The 12,107-nt window shown below is 27.6% G+C and overlaps 1 protein-coding gene across 1 annotated transcript; it reads right to left on the reverse strand.

Annotated features, from left to right (window-relative positions):
• Positions 1-592: 592 nt before the first annotated feature.
• LOC126839689 (uncharacterized) lies at positions 593-1,602 on the reverse strand. The gene is made up of 4 exons (XM_050575096.1): positions 1,591-1,602; positions 1,351-1,492; positions 1,096-1,291; positions 593-1,001 (listed from the first exon to the last, which is right to left on the reverse strand). The coding sequence occupies exons 2-4, from the start codon at positions 1,409-1,411 to the stop codon at positions 593-595; spliced, it is 666 nt and encodes a 221-aa protein (XP_050431053.1). The 5' UTR covers positions 1,412-1,492; positions 1,591-1,602.
• Positions 1,603-12,107: the final 10,505 nt, after the last annotated feature.

Raw genomic sequence — 12,107 nt, forward strand, 5'->3', positions numbered from 1 at the left:
TCATGGAAGAAAAATATATTTTATCAAATATGATGTTGTCACGTGTTTTTTACCTCCACCGGGCTTAACCCTTTTATCAGGGGTTCGTAATGTGTGGACGTTGTAACTGTACATTGGTAAATGGCGCGAAAAGTGTAATGCGTACCACGATTTAAGATAATATGGTTGCCCAACGAGCCCTGATAATGTGACCGCCAAACTGTCTTCGCTGAGAATTGCTATGTGCAAATCACTCCTAGCGCTTTTAGCGGACAAACCACAAAACCAGCATTACCACTTTTAAGAATATTTAGCTTTTTTTTTTATTGACGCCTACAACCTGTATAACAATCACGATTTAAAATAATTATTATCATCGTTCTTAGTCCTTTAGAGATAATCTGGTAATATTTCAGGATCTAAATTTTTAATTGTGTAAATACTAAAGAACAATTTTTCATTATTAATTTTGTTGTCTTGTTTTATAAAATAAAATAATACAACCCTGTTTATAAATTATTATTATAACAAATACTAGTTGCAACGTTAAATAATATCATTTTTGCATTTCTTTGTATAACAAACACACATTTTTTTAAAATTTATTATAATATCAAGTGTTTACTAATTTAGCCAGTTTCTTCTTTGTTTTATTTAATTTTTTGTTTTTCTGGTTATTAATAAATGTGTACTGGCGCATTCTCATTATAATATAATGTGTACATATATCAGTCAAAACATTTTGTTTGTGTGCTGCACATGGAAAGTCAAAGATAATTTTTTGTTTCAAAAAGTCCTCGCAAATCTCCTCAAATGCATTTGGAGAATTGATAAATTGTGATATTGACAACTCCAGAGTTTTTATAATTTTATAAATAATACTATTAGGATGTGTTAGGTATCCTCTACTTTTTGCAATTATTAAATCAGCATTAGTATCATATTCAGCTGTGTTAAGAGTTTTTATACTAGAAGCACATAATTGACATTTAGTTTTAACTGTCATGCGTTTTGCCATGTATCTATTACAAAAAATAAATGAAATGAAATTAATACAATTTAAAGTAATTGGCTAATTAATTCCTTGTTATAATGATAAAATGTTTACAAACTAACCCAGCTAAATAATATACTATGCAATCAAATACGGAAGAGTCAGAATAGTTGTGCTCTATAAAAATCTCATCTACATCCCAACATCCTTTTTCAGAAATGTTATTCAGCTTTTCGATTTTTTCAGATCTAACGGATGAGCTATCATTTAAATTTTTTACATCTCTCAAATCTTCTAACGTAATAATAGGAGTATTATCTAAAATATATATTTTTTTAATTTTTCACTTTTAAGTATCATGCAATATTTTACATTACCTTCAAAAATCATACAGTTTCCACTTTTTGGAGGTTTTATTAAAGAGTTAAGTGAAAGCATTCTGTATAATTGAAGAAATGATGGACATGATGGGTGGTCATTAGGACCAGCTGCTACTTGTCTCACTATTCCGAAAAATTTCTGAAATATAATATTATTTATTTGTTGTAATAATTTAAAATGATTTCATAGATACTATATTTTAAAACGTGAAATTTAGTAAAATTAAGTAACATTACTTCCAAACAATCTTGATTAAATTTTGATGTCAGTACATAAGAAAAATGTTTCTTTTTAAGTAAGTAATTAACTGCATCTATTGTTGAGGCTATTGTTATTTTTAAACCATCAGCAGTATTTTGTGTTAAAAAATTATCTTTTTCAATTAAATTCTTTGTCAAATTAGATTCCCAACACTTAATCCACTCTAACGTTTGTTTTAACACCTGAAGTTTAATAAATATAGTAAACATTTTTTAATGGATATTTATACAATTAAAAATAAACCAGTATAACACATGCATCCAGTTCCCAAAAAGACAATTGAAACACACAACACATAATAAAAACCTTTAAGTCTTTGCTATTCTCTCGTATTCCTTCAGCAGGAAATTTTCTGTTTAAGGCATCAAACATATTATTTACTACAATGGTAAATTTGATGGTGTCTTCTGCATCATTGAAGCAATCATACTTTTTTTTTTTATAAAATTCCATTCAATTGGCCACAGACATACTAAACAACTGGAATATAATTAATATTCTATGTATTATATATATATAACACAAAACAGACAATATTACCTGAGCAGCATATTTTACTTTCATTTTACTTAAGTTATTTAACTCAAAATGGTTTTTTGTTAGTTTTGGGCAAACTTTTAGGAGTGAATGTTCCTCAATTTTAAAAATACTGTGGTAGTGTTCCCACTTAATAATGGCATTATTAGGGTGAATCTAAGAATATCAGTATTAATGGATATATTTAACCTTTGAAACATATTATATGATTACATACTCTTAGTGTTTTCTTCTCATATATACGATTTCGAATTGTTTTTATAAGATGCGGGGCATCGGAGAAAACAAATATTTTTCTTGTGCTATCAAATGGATTAACAAAATAGTTTTTAAAGGACTCTGATTTGGCACTTATCTAATGGTTTTAAATAAAAGTAATAAAAAGTGATATTAAAAATATAGTACATTGCATTATATAAATGTTAATTTTATAATACCCCTAATTGGTTCCACATTGTCCTATTCGTAGAAGCACCGTCACATGTAAGACCAATAACTTGCCCTCCAGAATCCTCCATTAACATTATAGCTTTTAGTATAAGCTTCGCTAAATCAACACCTTCATAAAAAAAAATATTCAGTAGTTCTACAACCAATAACTTTTTTTTTCAAAAGCATTCCTTTGAAAATGAGAAAAATTGATTTAGTTTATTAACTTAATTTTAAATTTAGCATAAAGAATAGATAAATAGTTAACCTTTGACTGTTCCACGTGAGGCAAATACAGCAATAGGCAGTGCTACATTTTCTGCTAGACTTTGCCACATTAAGACCAATGCATGATTTGCTTTATTGGAACTCTCAATATTTATTTCACCACCAAAATCTTCTAGTCCCATATAAGTCAAAGTTCGGCTATTTACACTTAAACTTTCCCTCAAAAATACTTCATCTAACACAATTACACCTTGCTTTTGCTGCTCAGATTTATTTAAGAATTTCTTCTTTAGAAGTTTAAAAATTTTTTTGTCAAATCCACATCCTATTTCAACTGCTAACAAATGTGCTCTTATTGTGTTAGTACAAGGTAATGGTAATATGTTATTATTTCTTAAAAATGAATAACCACTAGGAGATCTAAAAATATAACATTGATTGTCAAATAAAAATTTAGAATTTTGGTTTAACTTCCAATATATAAAATACCTTATATGAAACAACAAACACAAGAGCATCCAATTTTCATTATACCTTCGATTTTTTGAATTTTTTACCTTAGAGGCATTAAATATTTCTTGTATTAAAGCTGCTTGGCATGTTGGTATGTTATAATTTATTATGATGGACTGAATATCAGTTGATGACATTTTTTTCATTTCATTTTTTATTTTGTATAAATTATTTTGCAACCATGTAATTTTTTTGTGTGCTCTAATACACTTCTTTTTTACAACATTGTTAAGTTTTTTATTTTTCATTAACTGTTTTCTCTTATTTGGAGAAAAATATATTTTTGAATTTTGCCTAGCCTTTTTTTTTGGATAATGTACCATAACCTCTTGCACCAAAGACATAAAGACTCACTAAAAAATAAAATTTTAAATTACTAGTAAACCTTTTGTATATCTCCTGGATAGTTCTTGCCTCATGGAACATATAGTTATGGGTACCTATAATTAGATAATATAGAATAATGGTTATTAATTATACCTACCTCATATTTGTTTTTAGTACACTTATGCATTTTACATGTCTCCACTGGTCAAAATAATTAATGAATTGTGGTCCAAATTTTGATTTTATAGAACTATATTTATTATCTAAATCTATTCCTTGACAGACTTTAATTTTGTCAAATAATTGTATTATATCTTCTAGTTCTTCAATGGACTTAAGTTTAAAATTAGACTCTATATCAATGTCTGATATTTTAATAGTTTTTCCATTAATTTGAAGAACTATGGCTAAATCTTTAAAGTTGAAATAATATTAAACAAATTATTTTATATTATACCTATAACTAGTTAGTATGATAAAATATTTACATAAATTATAGCCAAAAAGAAGAATACATGTTTGGGAGATAATATAATTGTTATTTTACCTCTAGTTAAAACAAGTTGTTTTTCTATGTATCTTGTATAGTCTTTTTTAAAGGGACCGAGTTTATGAAAACAAACACACAGTTGATTAGAGTAACCACTTTGTACATCTACAAACCATCCTATTGGAACTTTCATTGACTTGTTGTATTTTAAAACTTGTTGAAAAAATGTGTCCAATTTTAAGTCATTTATCTCCTTAGAGAAATAGCAGTGATCATGTCCAATAATATCAGTATCATTTATAACCTAATAGACATAATATTGCAGGCTACAATTATTTATTCTGTAGTTACACTAAAAATTTATATTATTGATTGAAACCTTAATTTTTTTTGTTGTAGGCATGGCTAAAGGATTAGCCAAAGCACTGCAATCCAGGTTGGCTTTTATTGGTAAAACTCCTATTTTTAACCTAGGTTTTTTTAAACAAACCTAAAAATAAGTGCAATTAGTAAATACTTAAATAACTAGTGAAATTTTGTAATTAATTTATTAATTATATTGAAATTTCAGTAACGCACAGTGTATTTACTAAAGCCATGTCCTGATACCCATTGTGTAGTTATATCGTCGGACTTAAAATGTAACTCGCAAACTCTAGAGTTTCTTTTTAAATTTACCCCTAAATTTTCTTCCCAAATTTTTAAAAGATTATTATCTTGGGGTACACTAAAAGTACTTTTTGTCCTTTTTGACAAACACATCAATACACAACACGTCATAATGATATATAATGTTAAGTGTTAATATTTATAAACTAACTATACGTTGTGTATATTATATATACGTAATTATTAATAAAGTACAGTTCACGATTTTAAGTTTTATCATTTATCTTAAATCGTGGGCTCATCTAAAAAAACAACTTCATTATTTAAATATTTATATTTTGGCGGTTATTTGGGTTATCATTATTTTGGACTGCAACTTTTACGGCTAGGAGCGCTGTTGTACTTTTGTCCATGTCGGCCATATTATAGACAGTTTCGCGGTCAATGCGACAATGGGCTTAACATAGACCGTTGGGCAACCATATTATCTTAAATCGTGATGCGTACTATTATTATAAATTTGTGTTTCTACTATGACTACAGTTATCTCGTTTTACATTATAAATTTATAAAAATGCATAAATTGAATTAAAAATCAATTCTTGATATACTCGATGCTGATTTATCTGGTTTTTAATGATTTGAAGAAATAGAATTTGTTTTAGGCAATTTCATTCTAAAATTTAAGTAAAAGTTATATACATTTTAACTAATTATTAAAAAAGGATTTGTTTTTATTTCTGGTTGAACTACTTAAATAATAAATAAGTATTTGATAATTACGGGACACTTTGTAAGTCCTAAACGGCTTGAGATAACAAATTTTAATTTTCACCAAAAGTTTTCTAAAAATCCTATTGTAAAATATGCCAAATATCATAATTTTAGGTTAAAAAATTGGTGGATCTGATGATATTGACGACCAATAGATAGTGTTCTACATTATGATGTAAATGAAGCATGTTGGTCTACTGGAATAATTATGCTAACAGTTAATGCTTCTATGGGCATTGTAATAAACGCAAAGTACATATTATTATTTTATCAATATATTTTAATTAGATTATAGTCTAACCTGTTACATAATATTATATTCTTTTAGTAAACGGCAGTAGAGAATAACATCGCATGATAAATTAAATACCTACAACTTTTATACTTTTCATTGTTAAGTACAACTGTTTAACCGTATAAAGTTAGAATTATCTTCTACTAGTTTGATATAGTATTTCTAACCAAAACTATGTGGGTATAAGATATTCTTAACACAATTATACCATTTTTAATTAATGATAAATCAAAATGGGATTATCTAATCTGTTTTCAAATGTTCACTTAGTTAAAATAGAGTTAACCTGACCGCTTGATATCCAACCTTTTAATTTCTGATTTGATAATTTTATTTTATACATATTAGTGGATTTGGGAATAGCCTCATTAATTTCCCCATTAAATATGTCCATAGCTACGTCTATATCATTTAAATTTTCACAACTTGACCAATCTTAAGTAAATATTTACAAACTTAAATTAGTCTTATTATAACTCATTAAACTTTTTGTGGGTAAAAAGAGCTTTAATAGCAGATCTCGATGAGAACTAGATAAGAGGTAAATAAATATGATGAGATGCTGCAACTTGCAATTGTGTCTCTTTATTTTATAATATGTATTATTTCAATTTTTTTTTTATAATATAAGAAAAGTATACATTTCTTAATAAATGGAATGTAGACAGTTTTTGTGTGGTATTAAAACTTTAAGTTCATCGTAGAGACTTGGTTATCGCTAAGTAAATGGCCATATTAAATAAATAAGTACATAGATTAATAAAATGTGGGCTATGCAATCTTCTAACAAATATGGACATTTTCAAATCAAGAGATAATTGTAAATTTGCAAATTTATATTGACCAAAAATTGAATCATATTTTTAAATCATATGAATAACTTTTACTGAACAAACTCATATTGTTTAGTTTGGTTTCTTTAATAAAAATATGTACCCAGAGTAGCTTAATATAAACTAATTTCTGTAAAATATTAAGTGAATAATAATTATTTTAAAAACCTACTAATAGATTATAAATAACATTCAGTCCTGCAAGGTATTCTAATACAGACATTTTTTTTTCAACCTATATTAGGTTGGTTTACAACGTTTTTATCGCTCTCCATTTATCACGATCTTCAGCAAGTCTTTTTAATCCGGCGTAAGTATCAATCCCTGCGTCATTTTTCAGTTGAGATATGTACGAGTTTCTTGGTCTTCCTGGTGGTTTTCGTCCTTCAATTGCACCTTCTATTATAGTATGATGCAATTCTTCGTCGTGACGTAAAATGTGTCCCATCATGTCCCATCGTCGTCGCTTTATGGCTTTAATTATGGATCTTGTTTCTCCAACTTGGGTCAGTACATCTTCATTTGTTACTCTTTCTGTCCAGTTTATTATCTCCATACGTCTCCAACACCACATTTCGAATGCTTCAAGGGAACTTTTTTCCTTTTCATTAATGACCCATGTCTCGCAGCCGTATAAAGCTACACGTTTTTAAAAATGTCTTCTTAATTTCTCTGCTAATTTTTTTCGAAACCAAAATTTTCTTTTTCTTGATAAAAGCTGCCTTTGCTTGCCCGATTCTTTGTCTAATTTTCTGCGAGCTTTTTCCGTCAGATATTTAAAATACATTATTTGGTATTGAATATTATTTTTGATAATTCGTTATTAATTATTTTATTATTATATATGTATAATTTGTATGATACGGGATACTATTTAGTTAGTTTTCCTTTTTTTTTTAAGTTTTACAAACAATTTGTGGGAAATTTCAATATAATTATTATTATTATATACCAAATAATATAAAATTATAACATATACTTATAAGTTATGTATATACACTAATATAATGTAATTTATTATGAATTTTGCATTATATAATTTTACGTGTATAGTGAATACACGATTAATTAGAGAATTGATAAAGATCTAGCTACAATTTGCAATAAAGATTAGAACCTAACTAAAGGCAATGCTTTTGATATTAAAATTCGAAATTTCTTTTGGCGGGTTTTTGGTAAAATCGATATTGGTACTATCTATAGTGTTACACATTTTATAGGTTATGTAACATTTATTTCTTATCACGTGTTATCATTTTTTGGAAGAACTACCCCCAACTCCAACGGCGGCGGTAGTTGGAGAACCCCTGTTGTCGAGAAAAAAAAAGTTGATAACATATTCGCCAGCGGTCCTTATCATTCTCTCGAATCGAGTGACGAGTCATTTCTCTGGCCCTCGCCATCGGCGTTGTTACGTTTGAGTTTTGATGCAAATTCAATTTTTCCGCATTGTCGTTTAGAATAAAATATTCAGATGTTTGGTAATTCGAGTTGTCGGTATTAATTTTAAACTGTCGATGACGGGCCAAGTCTGTTACTTTTGTGATAGTACACATTTATTGTTATGCGGCAATCGTTATATTATAAAGCGCCGATTAACGGTCCTGCTTATTATGAACCTATAAAAAAACGTACTTGGTAAACTCGATTAGAATAAAATATTCGATATTTGGTAATACACCTTGAATTTCTTGGTCTGTATAATTGACGAGCCTATTACAATATATATTACGTGTTTGATGAACGTGTTGGTTTTTTTTTTAAGAAGAGGGAAAGGTTTAAAACCAACTTGTTAAAACGATAAAAAGTTTTTGTTGACAACAAATACACATTGTGCTCTGACTATGTATGTGGCCGTAATATTTTTGAGCATGTAAAAAAAAAACTTGTTCAGTATGCAATAATCAAGTAGTTACTGGTTAAGGTGTATGTGCCAGCCAACAGTATTACGGCCAAATGGTCAACGGTTAAAGTGTTAGTTTAATATATTTATTTCTATTATTTATTATTATAAACAAATTGTTATGTTGGGTCGCCCTCTCTTGGGCTTGGCCCGGGTGATCACTCTTCGCTTAGCTAAACACTAGATGGTGTGCACATAGTATCAACCTTAAATCCCAAAGTTTTTAAATATTTATCAATTTACCAAGGTTCATTGTTATATAATGCTTTAATACCATATGTGCAATATAAATAAGTATCTTACGATTAAAATAAACACTTGAGCAGTAAAAAATATATGGTAAAAAATGGATAGTACCTCTTGGGATGGCTTTTTATGGGTAGCATGGAGAAATGTTGCAGAAATACCCGGGGATTCATTTATTAAAATCATCTTTTGAACTAATAAAATAAGATTGTATTTTAACGGTGTTTGATACTTCAGTATTTAACCACGCTTGATACTTACAATTTTATTGTTCATTCTTATCAATCAGTATTAACCAATATCCTATCTTTGCATAATTCCTGTTCGGACGACTTCGTAAGTAACATTTTAATCTTATTATTCCTATGAACAAAAATGTCATCTGAGTCAAAAGAATATTTTAACGGTGTTCGTGGATTCCACGTAACCGTGTTCTAATATATTATGCGAATAGTCAAACTTTCATTCCTCACTTTGCAAGTTCTCGAGTATAGCGTCAATAGCATTTTGTTATATTAACTATACTGAGGAAAGCATTCTGAGGGTGGGGTGAACACTTTTATTTTATTCATGTTTAAATAATTTCTATTACCTTTTTGTACACCTTACATTTTGCGTTATATCTTTGGGCATAGCCAATTTTAAAGGATTTGGTCATTTCCATTTTGATGATACTGCTGTGCAAGCCGTCACCAACCCAACAAGTCTGCACCAGTACTTCCCAACCACCCTTATATTATATGCAGCTCTAATATTGGTCGTATGTCGTCAGGTGAATACTAATAATTTATTAAATTATTAGTAAGGATCATAATTAAATTATTGTATAACGATAGTTATCAGACTCCTTTTAACGATGCTCTTACCTATGTGTATTTAACCGTGCTTAAGGAGTGTAGGTAATTTTAAAACATTTAGTTTAAACTTGTTCTTATTTTAATAACGTTCGTTTAAATGTATATTTTTTTTTTGATAAAACATTTTGTTAGAAATAAACAATTTTTATTAGCGTTTCATGAAATTATTGTCCAATATTTGAAATATTTTTCGAACACAATTAGTCAAAATGTTAAATATATTATTAATTCTATAAATTAAGGTAATTTTAGGTAAATAAGTTGCTGCCATAGAGTAGGGCTGGCGGTATTTGATATTTGAATACCGGTAATACGGTATTCAAATATTACCGGTAATTACGGTATTTACCAAAAATACACTATTTACCAAAAATACGGTATTTACCGAAAATAGGTATGTATCGGAAATAAGGTAATTACCGACAATTTTGGTATTTGCGGTAATCTTTGTAACTATCACACATAATATATAAGGTGTACAGAGTATACGTACATTTTATATTATAGCGTTCCTCAAAGTTATTCAATGTAATTTTTTCCATAGATTTAATAAATAAATAAAATTATAATAGTATAACGTCTGTAAGTTAATTGGAACTATTTGTTTATAATATTGTAACTGTGATTATTTTTAACATTGTGGACATGAATAATCCGTTCCTTTGTTAAATTTGCCATTCATGTCATGATGTCACGTTGTTATATTGACTTATTCTTGAAATATATCAAACAAAATTACCTCAAACTAAAATATGTAATTAGATGTACAAAGAAAAACGTTTGCCGTCTTATGTCCTGTGAAAATTATATTTTCTTATGTTATCCTATTATTTTCATGCATTTTTATATTAGATATTATACAGTGTGATTTTTTATCATGAGCCGCTATTGAATCTCACTATTAAATCTCAAAGGATTTAATTAGTAATTGAATTTTTTTTTTGCATAATGCTTTTAAACAATGTGATCTCAATATCTCACAAGTTTTTATGTTTTAACCCCACCCAAACTAACTATTTTTATATAAACTTTTAAATGGTAACGTGGATATTTTATTTACTCTTTTCAATTAAGAATATTTTACTATAAAGGAAGTGCACAAAAAAAAAAAGAAATTCAATCATTGACAATTTTATTTATTACTTTGTCTTTAGATCGGCATGTTTATCTGCTTAAAACTTAATACTAGATTAATGAATATTAATTGATGGTAGTTAAAAAATAATGTACTAATTTGTAACGAAATTGTATGTGTTCGAAAATATTTTAATAATCTCCCTCCTCCCAGGAGAAAGGTTGTGAAAGTTTTTTAAAATTATTTTGGCGCTGTTTTAAGATTAAAGAACTGAAACTGAAGTTTTTTTTTGGTCAAAGTTGGACAACGAATGATTCGGATTTTGGTTATATTACATTAAATTAAATATCCATCTTAAGTAATTTGATAAATTATGAATAATTATTACAAACACTAATATTATTAGTAATTTCAAAGATATAGATATAACCTAAAAAAATATTATGAAAATACTACAATACAAACAGCGCATATGAGAAAGTATTTATATGAAAAAGCCGGACAAAATTATTTAATGAACTTAGTGGTCAAAACAAAATAAATAATAAAATTTAAATTACAAAAAAACTTACAATATAAAACATTATCTGATAAATTTATCAGGGACTTTGTTGAATAGGGCCCACGCTTTTTAATGTAAATCTTTTTAGTCAAAAATTAAAGATGCTTATTATTTAAAATTGTAGTTAATTTTCGGTTGTTTTCAAAGTAATTGACATTTTAAATAAAATATGCTACAATTGAATGGTAAATTGTTCTTGTAATAAAATAATTTTTTACTTTTTAGTTTACTTTTTACTATTTTTTTTTTTAGGAAAGCATGTTTTTAAAAAAGTTTTTTTAAATTTATATTTTTAGTTTTTAGTCCTATTAAAGGTATTTAATGATTGCTGAATAGATTACTAAATTAATTTTGGAAGATTTGGAAAAACATGAAATTTTAGTGTAATGACCCCCACATTTGACCCTGTGTAAGGCGACCTAGATGTCCGAGTCCCAATGTGATTACGTGATATTGTATTGTCATCCAAGATGAGTGTCTGAGCTAAGTTTTAGCCCTCTACAACATCGGAAAGTGGGTAAAATTAATTTTGCAAGATTTGAAAAATACCCGTACAAACGTACGTACGTGTTAGCGAACTAAAGAAAAGCATGTAAAAACATGTAGATAATCATAAAAAATATCATTAAATCATAATAGAAATATGTTTTTGTTTTGTTGATTTATTTTTACAAATTATGATATTCGCGTTGTCCACATATTGCAACAACTCTTAAAAAAACCTAAATATTGTAAGTTTTTTTTTTTTTAATAATTTACTACTTCACTGATTAGTAGTAAAAATTATTTTTTGGAACAATTAGAAATAAAGTGT

Source organism: Adelges cooleyi, unplaced genomic scaffold (assembly GCF_023614345.1).
Source record: "Adelges cooleyi isolate 19-005CV unplaced genomic scaffold, UGA_ACOO_1.1 ACOO_flye_CR_arks_rails_tigmint_CR_PRNA_307, whole genome shotgun sequence".
Lineage (NCBI taxonomy): Eukaryota > Metazoa > Arthropoda > Insecta > Hemiptera > Adelgidae > Adelges > Adelges cooleyi.

What these genes read in the sequence shown, in the direction of transcription:
- LOC126839689 (XM_050575096.1), bottom strand. Translation starts at nt 1,411, where the DNA reads ATGCTTTCACTTAACTCTTTAATAAAACCTCCAAAAAGTGGAAACTGT. An exon ending in AAACTGTATGATTTTTGAAG is followed by an intron (nt 1,292 to 1,350) that starts GTAATGTAAAAT and finishes TATATATTTTAG; the next exon opens with ATAATACTCCTATTATTACG. An exon ending in ATAGTATATTATTTAGCTGG is followed by an intron (nt 1,002 to 1,095) that starts GTTAGTTTGTAA and finishes TTTTTGTAATAG; the next exon opens with ATACATGGCAAAACGCATGA.